Source organism: Juglans microcarpa x Juglans regia, chromosome 2D (genome assembly GCF_004785595.1).
Source record: "Juglans microcarpa x Juglans regia isolate MS1-56 chromosome 2D, Jm3101_v1.0, whole genome shotgun sequence".
Lineage (NCBI taxonomy): Eukaryota > Viridiplantae > Streptophyta > Magnoliopsida > Fagales > Juglandaceae > Juglans > Juglans microcarpa x Juglans regia.
Window position 1 is genome coordinate 4,380,987 of NC_054596.1, and position 20,744 is coordinate 4,401,730.

The window sequence follows — 20,744 nt, forward strand, 5'->3', positions numbered from 1 at the left end:
GGTTCACTGCCTTCGTCAAGAGATTGTCTTTTCTGATGTCAATGCTATGGTGTTGTGCAAGGATCGATGCAATACAGCCAAGGCAAAAAAAAAAAAAAAAAAATACTCGAAAGGAGAGAGAATTGTCTAATATCTATCATTGAATTAATCAACAGTTCCTTCTGGTCTTGTCATTCAATGTTTTAATTTATGAATAATGTAGACAGTCATTCATTCATTTAAATCTTAATCTAACTTTAAAAGACAAATTAAATTATAGGACAAAATAGTGCAAATAATAAAGCGGATATTATTATAATATTTGTTGGGTAAAGATGACTTGTAAAATTCATAGAAGAAAACAGGCAAAAATGACTATGAATATGCATAGGAGACAATCATCATGATAAAAATGGTAATTAGAATTTAAAGAAATATACTTTGGTGTGGGTGGTGACGATAATGGTGAAATAAGAGGGTATGAATTTTGATCCTAAAGATAAAGAAAAATTTTAGATATAAGTCTCATTCTGCATACTATTTAAAAATATATAATTTTAATAAAATATAAAAATAAAATAATAAAATTATATATTTTTTAAATGATATGTATTATATTATGGCAATCCCTCAAAAGCCAAAACGAGCACTAAAATATGCAAAAATAAAGCAGGAGCCAGGCAAATGGGTTGGCTCTTCAGAGTGAATAGTGCATACAAGCTCTTTATTTCTTTTCTTCATTGCTCACTGCTTCACAGTCCCCACCAAAAATCTCTCTGCGCCTTAATGACATATCTCTCTCTATTTCTACAGCTGCCTCTCTCTCTCTCTCTCTCTCTCTCAAAGTTCTTCTAAGCTTTTCTGGGATTCCCTTTGGTTACAAGTGCCAGACCCAGATCCTCTCCTTCTCAGCTTTCATTGCTATATAACCGTCCCGTACCTTTACTGCTTCTCTTTGACTTGACTTTGACTTCCCTGATACACCTCTCTCTCTCTCTCTCTCTCTCTCTCCCCGCGTGTCTCTACTGTATATGTACGTGTGTACTACGTTTTGATCGTTTCTGGGGTCCTTTTTGCCTTCCTGTCTTCGGTTGTTCATGTATGTACATATGCTCGTTTTCTGCATCTTGATATACCCATATCATAAATTTATCTATTTTGTCTCAATCTCCTCTCTATGTGCATGCTCCTTTTTTTTTCCTTTCTGAATCTTGATCAGATTGATTTTGCATCTGTTCTAATCTAAGTGGTTAGTTCTTTTTTATCTTGAATTCTAAACTGGGTTTTTTTTTTTTTCTAAGGTTGATATTTCAATTCCCTCAGCTCCATGAACCATGAAAAAAAAATTTATGGCATAGATTGATCACCTCGGTGTATACACAAGAAATATTGAATTGCGGATACAGTTGGTCTTAATATCTCTCTAGGGGTCCACAAAATTTCCCGGAAAATTTTGTTTATTTTTTTTTTATCTAGATGAATCCCCGTGAGAAATTGGTTTTCTATGATGAATGCTATTTTGTGAAAGGTGGATAGATAATTGAACTCTGTTTTGTGGTCTCGATATGCCGACTAAATCGTATTTTTAGCCAAAATTTATGATTATGCATATTGGTTTTTGTATTGCTGATTATCATTCCCTTCAATTTATTATTATTTCTTTCAATTACAGAGAGTTTATACAGTAAAAGAACTTCTGATCCATGTTCAAAACGAAAGGAATAGAGGGCGACGAAGAAAGAGAGGATTTGTGTACAAAAGATAGTAAGCTTGGCAGAAAGAAACGGATTCTTGCTATGGATTCTGGTAATAGCTTTTGCATTATTACTCCCTGTTCCCCACCGGTAAGGATTGGAGAGTACAACACCAATCGTGGAGCTGGTCCACACTGGGATGGTGTCTCGTCGAGTGTGATCAGATTTGGCGGTTCCTCTGGTGGTGAACCTCAGGATGCAGATTATTCAGTTGCTACGCTGAGTGATGAGTTAGAAGCTCTGATCTTGGCCAGGGTTCCTAGATCAGAATACTGGAGGTTTTCTTTTGTGAACAGGAGGTTTCTTCATCTTGTGAAGAGTGGTGAGGTACATAAGATTAGGAGGGCCATTGGGTGCAAAGAATCAACTGTGTTTATGTCTGCAAGTGGGGAGACTAGTTGGTGGGCATTTGACCGGGAATTTAGGTCTTGTAGGAAACTCCCAATCTTACCATCAGACTTGTGTTTCAAATCTGGTGATAAGGAGTCACTCTGTGCTGGGAATCATCTGATTGTTTCAGGCAAAGAGTATGATGGTGTTGTCATTTGGAGGTATGAATTGGCATCAAGCAGATGGTTCAAGGGTCCTTCTATGATCAGTCCAAGGTGTTTGTTTGCATCCGCCACCTGCGGTGCCTATGCTTTTGTAGCTGGTGGCATTGGAATGGAGAATAACTGGAATGTCCTGAGCTCAGCAGAGAAATATAATCCAGAGAGAAAATCATGGGAACCCCTTCCAAGGATGCACAGGAGGCGAAAGCTTTGCTCCGGTTGTTACATGGATAATAAGTTCTATGTGATTGGAGGGATGGACGAGGAGGCCAGAGGACTGACTTGTGGGGAAGCATTTGATGAGCAGAAAAATACATGGGAATTGATCCCAGACATGTTAAGAGATACCCCAGTGTCAGCTTCCCAATCTCCACCTCTTGTTGCAGTTGTCAACAATGCGCTCTACTCACTCGAAGCTTCTTCGAATGAGCTGAAGGTATACTTGAAGAGAACCAATTCATGGAAGAACCTAGGACCAGTCCCAGTTAGAGCTGATTTTACAAGAGGATGGGGGGTCGCATTCAAGTCTCTGGGTGATGAGCTGCTTGTCATAGGTGCATCTTCGGTTTCTAATGCAGGCCATGGCATGACCGTATACACTTGCTGCCCGGATCCACGGGCAGAGGAATTGCAGTGGAGGCCTCGGCCTCTTAACTGTGGCACTAACCAGCTTGGCCACTTCATTTTAAATTGCTCGGTCATGGTAGCCTGATTGTTCAGATTTGAAGCAGTGGTTCTGGAGTGTTTGTTACCTAGTGAAGACAGTTTTTTTTTTTCCTAAATAAAAAAAAGTGTTCTGTGTCCCTTCAAACTTTGTGATGATGAAGGTGATTTAACAGAGCTTTCTGATTTTATCTCTCTTATAGTTCGTGCCAATCTCCTTCAGCTCTTGGTGCTCATCAAGTAATGCTTTGTTGAAGACAGTTTTCCTCTCTACAGTTCAGAGTTCTGCCTGAAGCTGTGTAATGTTTTTTTTTCCTTCTATGCCAGAGAAAGTATGGGCTATTTTTCACCCAAAAAAAGAAAAAAGAAAGTATGAGCTTTTCACTTGATTTGCCGTGTCTGTCAACAATCTGAGAATCAAACACTACATCAACGTAATTGAGAACATCTCTTGGTACTTTTTGATGACCATTTTTGTTTTACTGTTCACAGATGTTCTGAATCGCATCCAAAGGGCAACTTTCGCTATGAACATTTATTATCCTACAGGCTACCGTTTTACATGGCTTTATGTTTGAATGTGCACCATTTCGTGATTGACTGGGACACGTCTCATTACACTTCTCTTCAGGACCATTGCCTATTTAAGTCGAAGTGTTGTGTTGTAGTCTCGATAATGGTCCTGATCACATAGCAGAAGCTTATGTTTGTTCAGATGATGGTTGCCTAAGCTAGGATGCACATGCTAAGAAGGATGATTTCTCTTACTTTTGGTGACCCACTTAGAAGGCCTTTCGACCTGTCTCCTACCTTTATTTGATTGCCTCCTTTAGTTTAATCTGTTGTTACTTCCGACTAAAGCAAGTAGAAGTTGTGGTTCGCAGTTTCTTATTTGTCAGAATACAACCAAAGCACTCAAGTTTCCATGAAAAATAATGTTGTAACTTTCTGTTTCAAAAGGTGCTAGTCTTTCTAGTTTCATGAACCAGGATTAAAGTCCGAAAACCTCCCCGGCAACAAAATGAAGAGCTTGTCTCTTGAGTGTGTTTGGAAACACAAAATTTTGGAATTCAGTTCATTAAAAGCTGATTTCTTGGGTTTGAATTTGAGAAAGAAAAACAACAGAATTCATTCCCTTTTAGTTCAAGTAACATGAAAGAGGACACCAGGTCATGGTTATGCCCATGAATTCCACTAGTCCTCTCAGCAGAGAGCTCTTAAGGTCCAATGATCCAAGAACCAAAGGGAAAATGTATTGCATTATTGAAGGAGGATGATTACTTCAACCTGATGGCTCTTTCCACTAGGCTCTCAAGAAGTTAGAGCAGTGGCAGAGTGATTTGTCATAAAAAGCAATTGGATGTAACAAAGGAGGGATGATCCATGCACCAAACAAACCCATGCTTAAAAAGGTTAAAAACCCACCCACTAAAGTCACTTTGGAAGAGGCACAAACTCTAATGCAAATCTAGGACATCGTACAAAAGCAAAGCAACCCCAGAAGATTAGCAGAGGCAGTAAAGTGCTGTACAGAAACAAATAAACAAACAAATTTCAGAGAGGCATGGGGGTTGATGTTAGGTATGTGTTTCTGGGAAAAAGGAGATATTGCCTTCTGAAGCCAAATGGAGGTCTAGCAAAAGGAGGAAAAAAGGTATAGTTTTATCAAATAAACATCAGCTGACCTACCCACAAAATGGAAATATAAACTGGCCACTAGGATTTGAATTTCGTGCAAAAGAGAGAATTTTACATCATTCATTCAATGGCATTCTCAAAAGAAGATCAAATTTACCTGTATCAAGTGTTTGACCTTGCAGACTTTACTCAAAACAGCTAAAAACCCGCATGTCCCGTCATAAAGACTTTCGTTATGCTTGCTTTTGTAATTGTTCTTAATTCTTCTGCATCACTCTAGTGCATTGGGATTTGAAATTACAAAATCCCTTTTAAAAGGGGAGAAAAAAACATTTTTAAAAAAAATAAATAAATAAAGGTAACAAAACATATCTTGATGGAAATGGTACTCTTCTCCAATCAAAATTCAAGACACCTATGTGAACGTCTGCTTGTAGCTCCATCAGGCCAGCTTCCTTGATTCACGCTGCCCAATCGATGCCAACAAACTCTTAAACAAATGCACTAAGAACAGAAATTATCGAATGTAATGAATGCATGCCCCTGACTGAAAAGTGAAAACGTGCCCCCGGAAGCGGGAGTCTTTTAAGTTGGATAATGACCGACAACTATTTTCCCATTTCACAATTAACCAGTGTCAGTATATCATTTCATTAAAATTAAACTCCATTTTCATAAAACTTTCTAAAATTATATATAAAATTGAAGCGCTTAAACACAGTCGGATTTTCAGGTTATACATAAAATATTTGGAACATACACAAAATCAAATAAACAAAGTATAAAGAGCATGTACATGTGTATATATATATATATATATATATATATATATGAAACGAAGTGTCTATATTTTATGTATAAGCATAGAGGAAAAGATAAAAGGCCCGTTTGATAGTGAGATAAAATTAATAGTTTTAGATGAAAGTTAAATAAATATTATTAGAATATTATTTTTTAACATTATTATTGTTTGAGATTTGAAAAAATTGAATTATTTATTATATTTTATGTAAAAATTTAAAAAAATTATAATAATAAAATAAGATAAAATAAAATCGCTTCTATATCCAAACGGGCCTAAATTACCACGGTTGTTGGTTTATGTATAGAGGGCAATGTTTAGTCCGAGGAATGGAAGTAAACCCCTAACTGGGTTCTAGGGTTTAGGCTTTTGGGCCTTGTTACTTGGACTCTTTCGTTCGGCATGGTCCATTGTTTAGATTTTATGGGTCGGATCATGGATTCACTATTACTTCCAAATGTTATTTTTCGCCACGACAGAATTTCCTTCAAGGAAAGCAGAGGGAAAGAACTCAAGCAGGAGAGAAAAAGAGAGAGAGCCAAACCAAACGTAACAAAGTATCCTCGCTCCCCCTCTCTGGTCTCAGGTGCAAGGAAAAGCTAAAAAACAGCGAACAAGCTTCCACTTCCGACACTGCGTAAGAATCTATACCTATATACTCTCACTCCCTTCAACTCTCCCTCTCAATTTCTTTGAAGTTCAAAATTTCTCCGTCTTTCGATTCATTTCCATCGTTTTTCCCAATCTGATAGCCCATACCGGCATAAATTTTGCTTTCACAATCTGTACTTTCTTTCGTAGGTTTCATTGTATGGTTTAAAAAACACTTGTCATGCGTGCCATGAATTAGGGTTTTCTCAAACCGATGTTTGGCCGTACATCTACTACTTCACTTGCAAAATCAGGGGATTTTCAAGTTTTTGGTTACTTACCCTTTTTTCTGGTACTACTTGAAATTCGCGAAGATTTTGATGCTTCTGATCTTGATTGATTTTGGGGTTTATTGGAATCAGCTCGAGCTCTTTATCGTTTTATTTTGGGTTTTGGTCAAGTAATTTCAGCTATGAATAGAGGAATTTAGGATTTTTCTGGTTTTAGATTTTACTGGGTGGACAAAGTCGATTAGCTAGCGATGTCTGTTAACAATAATAACCCGCCCAAGAACATTGGGGCCTCTTCCTCACCCTTTGGCAATGCCGGTATGCCCACAAACCCTGCGTTTGCGCAATCACAAGCCCAAATTGCGGCTGGCTTTCAGAGTCAGTTTCAGCTGTCCCAAGCGCAGGCTATTGCACAGGCACAGTCGAAAGCTGCTGCTCACGCCCAAGCTCAAGCGGCTCATGCTCAAGCACAAGCACAAGTCGCGCACTTCCAAGCTCAGTTACAAGCTCAAGGGCTTTCGCTCAACCAGAGCCATACAGCGGGCATTGGTAATTTGGGGGCATCATCACCCTCCATGTCTACACTTGGTAATTCAAGTGCTAAGCGGATGCCGCCAAAAACCCCGATCCGCCCTCTTGGCGTTTCCCCTACCAGCACGGTGTCCCCCTTGAAAACGATGGAACTGTCATCTGCGGCGCGGAGAAAGAAACAGAAGCTTCCCGAGAAGCAGCTTCAAGATAAAGTGGCAGCGATTCTTCCTGAGTCTGCTCTGTACACCCAGCTTCTTGAGTTTGAGGCCCGCGTTGATGCTGCTCTGGTAAGAAAGAAAGTTGACATTCAAGAGGCTCTTAAAAATCCTACCTGTGTGCAGAAAACCCTCCGTATTTATGTTTTCAACACTCATGCAAACCAGATTCGCACCATTCCAAAGAAGCCAAATGCCGAGCCCCCTACCTGGACGCTTAAGATAGTTGGAAGGATTTTGGAAGATGGGGTGGATCCTGATCAGCCTGGAGTGGTCCAAAAGTCTAACCCTTCATACCCGAAGTTCTCATCTTTTTTCAAGAGAGTAACCATTTCCTTGGACCAGAGACTATATCCTGACAATCATATCATTATGTGGGAGAATGCTCGATCACCCACCCCTCACGAGGGGTTTGAGGTGAAGAGGAAAGGGGATAAAGAATTTACTGTGAATATACGGTTGGAAATGAACTGCGTGCCTGAGAAGTTCAAGCTTTCACCAGCTTTGGTGGAAGTTCTTGGTATTGAAGTTGATACCCGCCCAAGAATTATAGCTGCAATCTGGCATTATGTAAAGGCTAGGAAATTGCAGAATCCAGGTGACCCATCTTTCTTTAATTGCGATCCACCTCTTCAAAGAGTTTTTGGGGAAGAAAGGATGAAATTCACCATGGTTTCTCAAAAGATATCACAGCATTTGTTCCCCCCACAACCTATACATTTGGAGCATAAGATTAAGCTTTTGGGGAATACCCCTGCCGGAACTGCATGTTATGATGTGTTGGTTGATGTGCCTTTTCCTATTCTGAGGGAATTGTCTGCTCTTTTGGCCAACGCAGAGAAGAACAAAGAAGTTGACACCTGTGATGAAGCAATATGTACTGCTATAAGAAAAATTCATGAGCACCGCCGGAGGCGGGCATTCTTCCTTGGTTTCAGTCAATCACCTGTGGAATTCATCAATGCACTAATCGAATCACAAAGCAGGGATTTAAAGCTTGTAGCTGGAGAAGCAAGTCGTAGTGCCGAAAAAGAGCGCCATTCAGAATTCTTCAACCAACCCTGGTAAGCTCACCCAAATTGAATTTTTGCTTCTGTCAGAGACTCAGATGGATGCAATACTCGTGTCAACCCCGAGGAACGTTGGAACTGATTAGTAACTGACTGACGTCGCCTCACTGATGTGAGGGATGATATGTGATATCTTTCAGATGCTATATTCAAATTACAGTTCCAGTGTATATAGTTTAAGTTTACTCAATATTATTTTAGCTTTAATCCTGTAACTACACTATGTGATTAAGTGTCAAGTGTTTGTTATTATCTGTGACAATTTTGTTCATCTTCGGTGAGATTGCATTCATTTCTGACTTGTTTGTTAATGCTTACAGGGTTGAGGATGCAGTTATCCGTTATTTGAATCGCCGGCCAGTAGCAGGAAGCGACGCTCCTGGAAGCACGTGAGGAGGAGATTGCTTAGTTGTTGACAGACCCTGTGTTTATCATTCTTTTTGCTCGACAGACAAAGATCGTTTTGACTTGTATTACAGAAGTACCGCATATATAATTTGCTCTATTGTTGGTTGGAGCTTGCTTACGAAAATAGACTATTCTCCGCAGCTTGTTTTGCACTAATTATCCGTGTACTGTGCTGCTGATTAGGCTTAATGAACAGATATAAATTTAGAAATAATGTGTTACTTTCTGCTTTGGACTTTCAGGTTCGGTTATTTTACACCATCGATACCATATGTCGCGAATTTTAGGATCTTAGGATCAATGATGAGAAAGGCATTGTTGGTATACGCCTTACGGATCTGTCTGAATGTCAACTGGTTAAATGATGATGGCTCGTGGAGTTCCGTGGGGCCAAGTTGTTAATGCCTGCTGTTTCATGCCGCCCCGTAGACTTGAAGGTTGATGATGCAAATAGGGAAAAAGAAAAATCCCTTTTTAGTGGGTTGGGGGCATTCCGAGAATCGAACTCGGGACCTCTCGCACCCAAAGCGAGAATCATACCACTAGACCAAATGCCCTTTCTTTTAACAACTGTGATTTTTAATAAAAGGCTAAAAGACCTTGCTTTGATTGTCTTTTGTCTTCCATGTCATTCAGAAAAATGATAGGGAATCAAAATCTTGTCTTTCACCTTCAATTTATTAAATTTTATTGTTCTCAGGATATAAAAGAATGCATAAGTACGTTGACGTGTGATTCGTTTTGTGCATAAGTGATTTGTGTTCTCTTTTACTATTTTATTCATTGGCAATTTATCAATGTTCACTTTTTGCTACATTCTAGTGATAAAAATAATGATGTTACAATCATGGAAAAAGAAAAGGAAGAGAAAAAAAGAGAGGGAGAGAAAACACCCTCTATAAAATTATACTAGATTAATAAAATAAAAAATTATATTCATAATTCTCGTACTATACACCACACATAATTTTTTATTTTTTTCTCTTACTAAAAATATGATATATGGATGATGAGTAGAAAAAATTAATTAGTTTAAAAAGAATAAAATAAAAATAAGTGTGGTTTGTGGTGTGTGAGATTGATTAGTAGCAAAACTCATTTAATAAATCTATTGTGACATGATTTTTTTTTTTTTTTTTTTAACATACATTGAACTATGATAGCATGCATTAGATTATATTTTTTGCTAAAGAAATATGATAACATTAATCCGCATAGAATAATGTAGCTTCCTTTTGTGTTCTCCTCAGGGCTTGCAATATTACAAAGAAAACTATTATTTTCCTTAACTTCCTTCATAAAATATTAACTTCCTTTATAAAGTGTCAATTAGTGAAAAATTATACATTAGAGTTATCTAAACGACGATGGCTAGCGAGTTGGTTGGAGTACAAGAACATCCAAATTCAGTAATACTACGTGTAATGGTAGTGTGTGAAATTACCGTACAGTCGACTCTATCTATCATTTCTTTCAATTTTAAAGCCAGAAACAGAGTCACAAATAGATCGAATGCAAAGGCGAGATGGCGGGAAACGAGGAGCCCAAGTTAATTTCAGCTTCACCACCATTACCGTCTCCTTCTTCTTCGAGAGTGAAGATGGTGGAACAGAAAAATCAGCAACCAGAAGAGACGTGCTGGAGGAAGCAAGTGGACCGGAACCTGAAGCGGCTCCACTCGCTCCTCTTCGGCGCCGATCTCGCCCTCGAGCGGCGTGATCCCTCTGCGGCTTTGATCCTCGGGCTCCGCCTTCTCGGCTTCCTCGACTCTCAATCTCGCTCCGATGTCGACGAGGCTTTTATCAACCCCATCCGCCGTGAAGCCGCTGCGAAGGTCGACGCGGCTCGCCGTTCCCTCATTCCAGAATCTGATCGGTACCGATATATCCTTAACTTATCGATCTAATAAATATGGAACGAAGCTAATTTTGTATATTATTTTCAATTTACTTTTGGTGTATTGGGTAAATGTACGCTGGAAACGAACAAATGACCCTATGATCGAATGCAACGCGAATGTGCATGTAATTATTAGAAGCTGGGATGTCTAGGACCCTAGCTTTGAATGTAATGCATATAGATGGAGTAAGGTTTATAACTAGGGCAATTGCTCTTGAGTTTTTATAAGGAATATGGTTTTGTGTCTCGGATACGTTTCTACTTGCTTATTGCATGTTGTGATGACTGTCTGTTGTGTTTGTTCAGTCGAGCATTTGAGCAAGCAAAGAGCACTCCAGGTTCTGTGTTTCGAACAAGAGAAGAGATTGACATTGAGAAGATCAAGAAGTCCAAGTACTTTCGGGCTCTTCTTCGGCATTCTAATGGAAAAGCAGTGAATGAATTGGTACTAGCAGATTCTAGGTGTTTATATGATTCTTATAGACTAAAGCCTTTAGCATATCAGCCATTTTCCTTTAAAAAATTTTGCATTCTCTGTTTAGGGAGATGGTGTGGAGAGGCACAACAAGTTGAGTAGCACGGCTTCAAAATTCATGACAGAAGCAAATTCGAAATCCAACATGATGAGGGCTAGTAATGGCTTATACAAAAAAATTTTAAGCTCCAAAAGCAACAACCCTGATGACTGCATTATTGTGGAAAAGCCTCATTCACATAACATCCACACAAAAGGTCATGGCTTCTCACCTTCCCCAAAAGTTGAAGAGGAAGAAAGAGCTTATGGAAGTAACGTAAGGGCAAAACGTGCACATAGGGAAATTATTTCGCCTGTGGTAGATAATTCAAAGTCACCATCTGGCAATGAAGAAGCTAGCCCCGATGCTTCTGGAAACGGGTTTGTTACAGCTCGAGCAATATTGGTATGCTCTAGACAACACATTCCCTGATATATCTGTTGTTACTAAATCAGACCTTGAATGAGAAGTGGGGAACTCTTATTTAAATATGCAATCATCTAAAACATTTCAAGATGTGTTTGTTCAGATTTGTACGCAGATGTATAGGGAAGTTTGTTTTGAGAGATTAGAGTTATGAGTAGTTTCTAGATAATCTTGCTTTGGAAATGACTTCTTAAGAAAGAATATCTGATCATGTTGGAAGTATACCTTATGGGTTATTGTCTTTTCTTTTCCTTGCATACTGTTCATATGAAGCAATGTTGATCACGTTGTCTCTTCTTTGTTACAGAAAATGGATGCAAGGCAAAGACAGGGGTTAGCCGGATCGCCAAGTGCTTCTGTCTCCCCTCAAAGTGATAGCAATTGTGCCAATAGAGGTTATGGTGGGAAATCATATGGTTTTTCACGCCGTGGTGTCCGTGGTAGTTTTGTTCCCCCTATCAAATCCAGTGGGGCAATGTCGGGAATGTGACTTCACGAATTGCTGGAAAGTGTGATGATTCACTAGATGACTCAACAAAGAGATGGTGAGTGGTTAACCATGATATTAAAAATGCAGTCTAAAGTTTGTCCTTTTGTATAGTCAAAATCTCCACATGCTTCAGGTTGCTAACTTTTATTAAGTGGTCTCCAATAGGTGCTTGAAGCATCTGTTTGTTTTTAGTGGAATAAGGTATAGTAAACCAATGGCTTTGTGTTCCAATACAATATAAGCCATATATGGTGGTTTTAGGATCGACTCCCACAATTCTATTTCAGATTCATCATAAGGAATGCCCTCTTGTTGGTGTTCTGGCCTTTTTATTTGCACCTAATAAAGGTTTTAGCAATTGCACTTATTGGAAGCAGGTGATATCCTAGTTTTTTAAATTGTTTGGTGCAGGGTATTCTGAAGTTACTTTCTTAGGAGCTATGTCTCTCTCTCTCTCTCTCACTCTCTCCCCTCTGGTTTTTGAATTAGAGTAGTTAGTTTTTGTCATTTGTACTGGACATTGATGTGGTAATGTGCTTCTTTCTTTAGTTTAGAGATGCTATGTGGCCCTGATGGTGAGCTTCCAGAAAAATTAAGAAATTTGGAACCTCGTCTTATTGAACATGTCAGTAACGAGATTATGGAGAGGGATCCTAATGTTCGTTGGGATGATATTGGTAATTTCAATGCTTCAAACTTCCTTCGATATTTCAATTTTATGGATTTTGCTATTTGTGAACAGATTCTGATTTGCTCTCATATCCTGACAATGTTGTAGCTGGTTTGGAGCATGCTAAAAAATGTGTGACTGAGATGGTCATATGGCCTCTATTACGTCCTGACATATTTAAAGGTTGTCGTTCTCCTGGAAGAGGTCTTCTTCTTTTTGGTCCACCTGTAAGTGCTGAATCCTCCTAAACAGGTGCATTCATAAATATTGCTGGTTTATAATCTATCTGAGTAGCTGCCATATTTTAGGGGACAGGAAAAACAATGATTGGGAAAGCCATAGCTGGAGAGGCGAAAGCAACATTTTTCTACATATCTGCCAGTTCATTAACTAGCAAGTGGGTATGTTTATCTCAGTTAACTTCAGCTTGGTCATGGTTCCATGCTTTTTGGGAATGCCATGATAAACATAACTTGAGATTAGTAATTGGATTCTAATCATTAACTTTATTTTCCATCATTATTTCTCGAGTTATTTAGAAGATCAATGTTGAAATCCTTCTCTTTAGAGCTGCATTCTCCTTTCTAGAGGATACTTTTGAATATCCAACATTTTGACTGGTGATTGTAGATTGGTGAGGGTGAAAAGCTAGTGAGGGCCCTTTTTGGAGTAGCCAGTTGTCGTCAGCCAGCTGTGATTTTTGTTGATGAAATTGATTCACTTCTTTCTCAGGTAAGGTATGTTCTTGTCCTTAAGACAAACATGAAATCATGGTGTAAGCTGCCCCTATCCTATGGACGCTGCATCATATTTCTTGCACAGACCTGCAAAAATTGTAAAAGTTCTCCCATGTAGGTGAATAAAATTGCTTAGTTGCTTTTTGCTAAATTTTGGACCTCTGGAAGGTGCTTCCCAGATACATGGAGGTTCATCACATTCAATTTATCAGTGTATACTTGGGGATTGCAGTTATGGTTCCCTGAATGACCAGTACAAGTTTATGATTACATTTTGTATGGTTGCAGCGTAAGTCAGAAGGTGAACACGAATCAAGTAGACGACTTAAGACCCAGTTCCTCATTGAAATGGAAGGCTTTGACAGTGGCAGTGAACAAATTCTGCTCATAGGTAAATTGTTGAGCAACCAAATTCAATTGTTTCATTTTAGATGCTTTTTTATAGATAAAGTGAACGTTTCTTAAAATCTGTAGTTTACATCTGCGGAAGTTAGTTTATTTCTGCAAGCTTTAACTTCAATTCCATAATTTATTTTTCTGACCCTTGCAAAGTTATATTAGCTTGCTAGTTGTTTTCTTTTTGTAATGCTTATCACAAAGCAAAACAAACTGTACGAGCTATACAAGCTGTCCCCATAATACCCTGTTTTGGGGATTAATTGTATCATTTCCTATTGGGTGGGGGTTAATTTTATTGGTTTATGTCCCATATAACGTCGGCTTGGACTCTCATAGAATAATATGCTACTATCAATAGTTGTCTTTTTAGACTAACCATTTCTTAATACTATATCAAATAATTTTTTCTATGGAGCGTGATATATCATTATTACTAGTTGGTACGTTTTCCAGGAGCAACAAATCGACCCCAAGAACTGGATGAAGCAGCACGGAGGCGGCTCACCAAGAGACTTTATATCCCCCTTCCTTCGTCAGGTGCAGTGTCCAAAGCTTAGCTAATTTACTAACGATTATAATGCCGTGATTTAGTGCCTAACTAGCTGAAATTGATGATGAAGAAGCAAGAGCCTGGATCATACGCAATCTCTTAGAGAAGGATGGACTATTCAAGCTTTCAAAAGAGGAAATTGTTACGATTTGTAGTTTGACTGAAGGTATCTTTAATGTTCTATATGCTGTACGAGGCTAAATTCATTAGCTTCTGTGCAGTAGTCTGACTATTGCTTTGAAGTTTTGAATCTGGGTTGTGTGAAGTTTCCTTGCTTGAAAAATTTCTTTTACAGGGTATTCAGGATCAGACATGAAAAACCTAGTGAAGGATGCATCTATGGGTCCACTTAGAGAGGCTCTGAGACAAGGCATAGAAATTACAAAGCTAAAAAAGGAGGATATGCGGCCAGTAACGCTTCAGGTAAGAAAATACACCATCTATATATCACAAAACATTTCTTATATTTCTTTAACTTAATTTTCTTTTTTGAGATTCTTTTACTCATTTCTGTAGGACTTCGAGAACGCATTGCAAGAGGTAAGGCCGTCAGTTTCTTTAAATGAACTTGGTACTTATGATGAGTGGAACAAGCAATTTGGAAGTTTATCACTCTAGGAATGAGTTTTGTTAATGCAAAACGACAAGGAAAATCACCGCTTGTGAGAAGCAGTCGGTGATCATTGAATCAACATCCATCAGCTTGTATTCACGTAGTTGTTTACTTGATCACAATAATGGTAGTAATTTTTTCTTCATCGCAGCACCAAGTGGGTCATCGGTTTAGTTTCTCGTTAGTATAGTTCATCAGAAGAAAGAAAGAAAAAAATAGAGGTGTTTGCCGACTTCTAGGCGCCATTATTCGTATTTTGTGAACTGCCCCCATATCCCGATTTCAAACTCTCGTTTTCAGCCTTTCTAGAGTGTCAAGTATCACCCCTTTATTTCCTCGTAAAGAAATAAAAGTATAGCATGTGAAGTAATCTTTTACAAACAAGCCATATGCAATGCTCTGACTAGATCTGGAATATACTAAACACAGTTCATGTCCTCACAAGCACACACGTTCTCCAATGGAATGGGCACGTGGTTTTGGATTATATTGAAAAACCATAACCACGATTGACGATGATGATAACCATAGCTTGCGCTGCTGCTTATGGTTTATACAAAGATTACTTTATGATATTTTTGTATATATTCAACACCCGTGTATTTATAATACAAATGAGGCAGAGTGGCATGTTACAATTACACCCCCAACAAATCAGAATTATTATAACCACTGACTATTACTATTTTATTCGATTTGTTTTTCCTGAGTTTCTTAAGCCTACCTCAGCGTGCCCCTCTTGCGAACCAAAACCTTTAACCCGCCAGCCATGTGAGCTGTCAGGAGTGGTACAAAGACCGGTCTGTCTGAACTGACGGGTCTAATTTCGAACCGCCTAAGAATGGAAGCCACAACGTACTTCATCTGAATGAAAGCCATCTCCTTCCCGAGACACACCCTTGGACCGGCCTGAAAAATTGGAAACTTGTAGGGGCACACCTTCTTCAGTGCCCCTCTCTCCTTGTCCGGTTCGATAAACCACCTATCCGGTTTGAATTCGAACTGGTCCTTCCCCCACAGTGCTTCCATTCTTCCCATACCGTAAGGGAAGTAAGTCAACCTATCTCCTGCATTGATAGGAGTACCATCGGGCAACAAGTCGTTGACAATAGCATGCTTGGAGTCCCAGGCCACCGGTGGGTAGAGCCTCATGGACTCGCAAAGACATGCCTTCAACAACACCAACTCCTTCAATGATTCATAACCCAGCACATCCTCCCTCACATGCTCTATTTCCTTCAATAGTTGTTGCTCTGTATCTGGATGGCAGGAAAGCAACCAGAAGAGCCATGTCATGGCTGCTGAAGTTGTGTCCCTCCCTGCCATGATGAAGCTTATCACCATATCTCTTATAACCTCATCTTCATGGCCTGCTGATATGAACCGAGATAGGAGATCATCTTCGCTGCGAACCTCACCTTGATTAATCTTTTTCTTCCTATTTTGAATTATACCAGTCACGTAGGCATGGACTTCTTTGACAGCATCCTTTAGCCTTCGCTCAGATCCTACTCCAAGCCATCTTTTAATCTTCCAAACAATGAAAAGAGGCGCAGCTCCACGCCTTGCACATACCTCTGATGCCATGTCAAAAGCCCTTGCTAGTGGTGGAATGGGTAGGGAAGGATCTAAGCAAAAACGATCTATTCCCAAGGAAACTTTGCAAACCATATTGAAGGCAAGTCGCCTCAGCAACTCTTGCAAGTCGACCACTTCATTTGCGGATGCCAGCGACTCTAGCAGGGGCAACAACTGGTGTTCCACTTCTTCCTCCAAGGCATTCATGACAAATTCTCGCAGGGACTTGGCGCTGAACTCATGGCTGGCCAACTTCCGCTGGCTGTGCCAAAGTTCTCCATCCACATTGAATATTCCACAGCCAAGAAAATCCCCAAGGATTTCGGTGAATGGTTTACCTTTGGGGAAGTTGTTAAAGTTTGTCTTGAGCATGTACTCTACATTCTCTGGATTTGCCGTGACTATGGTCCGTGGTGCACCAAAGCGGTGCACTACAATTGTGTTGGTTGCTGATTCCGTGAGTAACTCGGTATACCAGTCTAAGAGATGATTGCGGTGCTCGTAGAAGGAAATCAAGCACCCAATGATAGGATAGTTTGGCGGGCCATGGCCTGAAATTTTTCGAATTCGCCGGAGGTCACGTAAAATAACGTGAAACAAGTAGAGAAGAATTGGGAACAATAAGAAGAGTGCCATGTTAGTATGGAGATAGTAGAACAGAAGGGTGTAAATGGTGCCAATTTATGCTTTTGAACTTTGTAAGCGAGCGAGCCTTTAGTAAGCCTCAAATTAAGCTACTGTGGGAATGTGAAAGCTGAATACTTATAACTACCCAAGGATTAGCTTTTATTTATGTGAATATTATATTCACAACCTATTGTTTTATGTGGCTTCATATTTAAATTTAAATATTAATTCAAAAAACGAAAAAACGAAAACTGTGGGTGTTCGACGGTTCGTTGATATTGGGTAGTTTAGTTATCCAAAGTAATAAGAATAATAATGATATGCGCAGTTGATACCATTCGGTGCCAAGTGCTAATAACTGCTTTTATATATATATATATATATATATATATATATATATATATATATATATAGTCCAATTATGAAAAGAACGTGCTATCCTTAGACTCTACCATCTCCATGTGATTTTTCCCATTTTTATTTTGGTTTTCCCTCTGTTCTAGAAAAAGCTGTCTTGACTTTTTTTTCTTTCCTTTTTTTAACTTCTAAAATCATATTCTTCAAAATATACTTATTTAATTTGGGCATTTGAAAGCACGTGTGGAGTTGAATCTAGGGGCAGTTAGCAAGGACATGTCCCCCCCAAAAACAAGGGACTGACTACAGTTGGGAGGCTCTTTGTTACGCGAGTGGTAGATTTCTTTCGCTACTGGCATATTATTGACGAGTAATGCTAGATAAAAATTTTAAATTGAAAAATTATATATAAGTCTTTTATAAAGTAGTGGATTTTATTAATAAAAAATTCATTTTTTTACATTTTTTAAGATATGATCCACTTTTTTATAAGAATTTGTACAAATTATTTCTCATTATTGATAGAACAACGAGAGATTTTTTGAGATAGTCATATTCAAGGACCATATCTCAAAAACTAGATACCAAATAATAAGATCCTTAAAAAAAAAGAAGATATTTGTAGTTCTAAGATACGTAAGATTTGCACTGAATTTTAAAAAAATAATAAATTTAATATCTACATAAAAAAAAAAAATTATTTTTTTAATAATGAACTATATTAAAAGGAAAAAAAAAAAAAAAAAGGAGTGCACAATCTAATAATCTATATCTGGCATACTCATTCTATCGTAAAAATATTTTAGCAAATATTTTCACCTTATTCAGGAATGACTATTATACATGAAAATATCAGGTCTTAAAAATCTGTACTTCTGTGTAATGGAAATATAGTCATATACTCCCCCTACCCCTAGTCCTTAAATAGTTTAAAAAAAATGTGAAATAATAATTATAGTTATGAATCTACAAGCGTTATATAATTATTTTGAAAAAAAATAAATAAATATAAAATTTATATAAAAAAAATTAATATTTTAATAATAAATTATATTTTTTGTTTAAATAACTATATAATATTTACACATTTAACGATTATAATATAACATTACTTTAAAATAAGTGATGTCCGATCACAGCGCTCTCTCCCCTAACAATTGAGCATGTCTCATTAAATTTAAAAGAGTAGCTGACCGTACTGCCCACAGGACTCCACCGCATACCCATACTAACAACTTGACGAGCAATGGTGCACGGCCTCTCTAACTTTCGCACGTTATATTTTTTAAAATTTTTTTAATTTTTTAGTTTATTTATTATTTATTAATTCAATTATTCTATTCATAATTTTATTATTTATATATTTAATATTTAATAAAATAAAAAAATTTAAAAATTTAAAAAAATATAATATGTAAAAGTTGTTTGAATAATAAAAAATTGTTTAAAATTTTTCCAACTTGACCTATCTCTCTCTAAAGCAACTTTTTTTGGAGTCATAAACTCACAATAAAATGAGGGGACAATAAAATAAAAATATTATAAATTTTTTTTATAAAAATAAATATATAAATTGCTTGTGATTTGATATTATATGTTATAATTTAAAATTATTATATTATATAAAATTAAAAAATTATATAAATTTATTTTTATAAAAAACATTTGTGGTGCTAGTGCATCTAATACAAATATCTTTAGACAACACCTGACAGCCAATGAATCCTTATCAGCCCCTATCATCTGGTAGAGCCCTCTGAAAATTAATTGTATAGGCCTTGAAATAAACTGCAACCTTTTCAGTCAGATCTTTTTATTTATTTATTTAATCTAATTGTTCGCAGAAAATGCAGGTATACCCAATGTCTGCAATCCTTCAAACAGTCTTGTCTACGCAGGCAGTATCAGTTCCTTGTTTTTTCCCGTTCCGGACCACACTCTGGCAAACATGAACAACAAGGGTGAGTCTACGTGGAGCTCCCGCTAATATATTTTGTGATTTTTTATTATTTTATTATTATTTTACATGAATTTTTTATTATTTTTAATATTTTTTAAAAAATAAAAAAATTCTCAATATTATTAAAAAACACTTACTTAATTACACAGTTTTAAATTTCGTACCGTACCGGCCGGTACGGCCGAAATTTTTCGTTTCGGCCGTCCGGCCGGTACAGGTACTATACCTGTTCCGTACCGGCCAAAATACCGGCCGTACCGGCCGGTACCGGTCATACCGGCCTAAATTTCGGCCTGTACCGGCCTATATTTCGGCCGGTACCGGCCGATATTTCAGCCTGTGTTTTTTTTTTTTTTTTTCGTTTTTTCAAACTACAAACTTATTTTTTAACCCTCAATTCAGACTAGACTATTTATAATTTATATATATATGTATTTGTATATAATTTATTTATATATAGACTATTATTTTAGAATATAATTTATATATATATTTATATATATAATTTATTTATAGATCGACTATCCCGAAATATTATCCCGAAACGCTACCCCGAAACGGTACCGGTACCGAAATATTTCGTTCCAGTGCCTTGACCAGTACGGTGTCCGGTACGGTATTCAAAACATTGCTTAATTATGAAGTAAAAAGAACTAAATAAAAAATAAAAAATTACCAGCGGAAGCCCCAAACGATAAGCATAACTTTTTCCAAACAATAATGATAGGTTAATATTCTATTACAGCAATGATAGCCATACTACTCATTTACATTTATTCTACAATTTTTTAATAAAATAATATCTTTTTCAAATTTTGAACACATAAAATCAAAATTAAAATTAAAATAAATATTTAAAAAAAATTATTTTATTAGAAAATTATAGAAAAATTGTAGAATAGAAGTAAGGATATCTTTTCTCATTCTATTACCATCCGTTTCAAGTTTTTTTATTTTTTTATTATTTTATTTCAAGTAGTTTTTAATTAAAATTAAAAATTAAAAAAAAATCAAAACACAAATACAAAACCTGACCTACTCCATCCAAGTATTAAAAGAAAGGAAAAATATGGGAATGGACCTGGACCACTGTGTAATTTAGAATATTTCAAGTATTTTCAGAATAATTTATTATTTTATTATTTTTTTTATCAACATTTTATTACTATTTATTATTTACAGAATACATAAGAATCCAAACTAGCCCTAAAACTACTTTTTTCTGAGTACAGGTCTGAAATCAAATGTGAATGGTTGGAACGGAGTGACAATAATGCAGAACTTAAAAAACTACTTGAGAACTCAAACTACTTAGCTGATTGGGAGCAACGTAGGAAGAAAGATGCCCACACAACATCAGCTTTACTTCCAACAAAAATATAGGGGTCCGACATAGCTATCACCAGTACTGTTGTCAAGCATAGGGCAAAT

At 37.3% G+C, this 20,744-nt stretch overlaps 4 protein-coding genes and 1 non-coding gene across 6 annotated transcripts; 3 read left to right on the forward strand and 2 right to left on the reverse strand.

Moving 5' to 3' along the window:
* Positions 1-675: 675 nt before the first annotated feature.
* LOC121250689 (F-box/kelch-repeat protein At3g27150) lies at positions 676-3,207 on the forward strand. 2 transcript variants are annotated; one of them, XM_041149874.1, is made up of 2 exons: positions 676-1,078; positions 1,652-3,207. In XM_041149874.1, exon 2 carries the CDS (start codon positions 1,683-1,685, stop codon positions 2,994-2,996), a length of 1,314 nt encoding a protein of 437 aa, XP_041005808.1. In that variant the 5' UTR covers positions 676-1,078; positions 1,652-1,682; the 3' UTR covers positions 2,997-3,207. The 2 variants fall into 2 exon arrangements, with proteins under 2 accessions (XP_041005808.1, XP_041005807.1); XM_041149873.1 differs by lacking the exon at positions 676-1,078 and adding an exon at positions 1,085-1,228.
* Positions 3,208-5,854: 2,647 nt separating this feature from the next.
* On the forward strand, positions 5,855-8,718 carry LOC121250082 (SWI/SNF complex component SNF12 homolog). Its single transcript, XM_041149009.1, has 3 exons — positions 5,855-6,024; positions 6,401-8,078; positions 8,405-8,718. The coding sequence occupies exons 2-3, from the start codon at positions 6,520-6,522 to the stop codon at positions 8,475-8,477; spliced, it is 1,632 nt and encodes a 543-aa protein (XP_041004943.1). The 5' UTR covers positions 5,855-6,024; positions 6,401-6,519; the 3' UTR covers positions 8,478-8,718.
* Positions 8,719-8,977: 259 nt separating this feature from the next.
* Positions 8,978-9,049, reverse strand: TRNAP-UGG. Its single transcript has one exon. It is a non-coding gene; the product is annotated as a tRNA-Pro (tRNA).
* A 904-nt stretch (positions 9,050-9,953) lies between these two features.
* On the forward strand, positions 9,954-14,936 carry LOC121250768 (ATPase family AAA domain-containing protein FIGL1). Its single transcript, XM_041149975.1, is given in 15 exon segments — positions 9,954-10,367; positions 10,698-10,836; positions 10,934-11,311; positions 11,640-11,814; positions 11,817-11,877; positions 12,372-12,499; positions 12,601-12,719; positions 12,801-12,893; positions 13,123-13,224; positions 13,518-13,620; positions 14,082-14,165; positions 14,249-14,344; positions 14,474-14,601; positions 14,695-14,838; positions 14,896-14,936. Coding segments are annotated over 14 exon segments (2,058 nt in total). The 5' UTR covers positions 9,954-10,017; the 3' UTR covers positions 14,797-14,838; positions 14,896-14,936.
* A 417-nt stretch (positions 14,937-15,353) lies between these two features.
* On the reverse strand, positions 15,354-17,147 carry LOC121250769 (cytochrome P450 94B3-like). Its single transcript, XM_041149976.1, has one exon. It carries the CDS (start codon positions 17,003-17,005, stop codon positions 15,512-15,514), a length of 1,494 nt encoding a protein of 497 aa, XP_041005910.1. The 5' UTR covers positions 17,006-17,147; the 3' UTR covers positions 15,354-15,511.
* Positions 17,148-20,744: the final 3,597 nt, after the last annotated feature.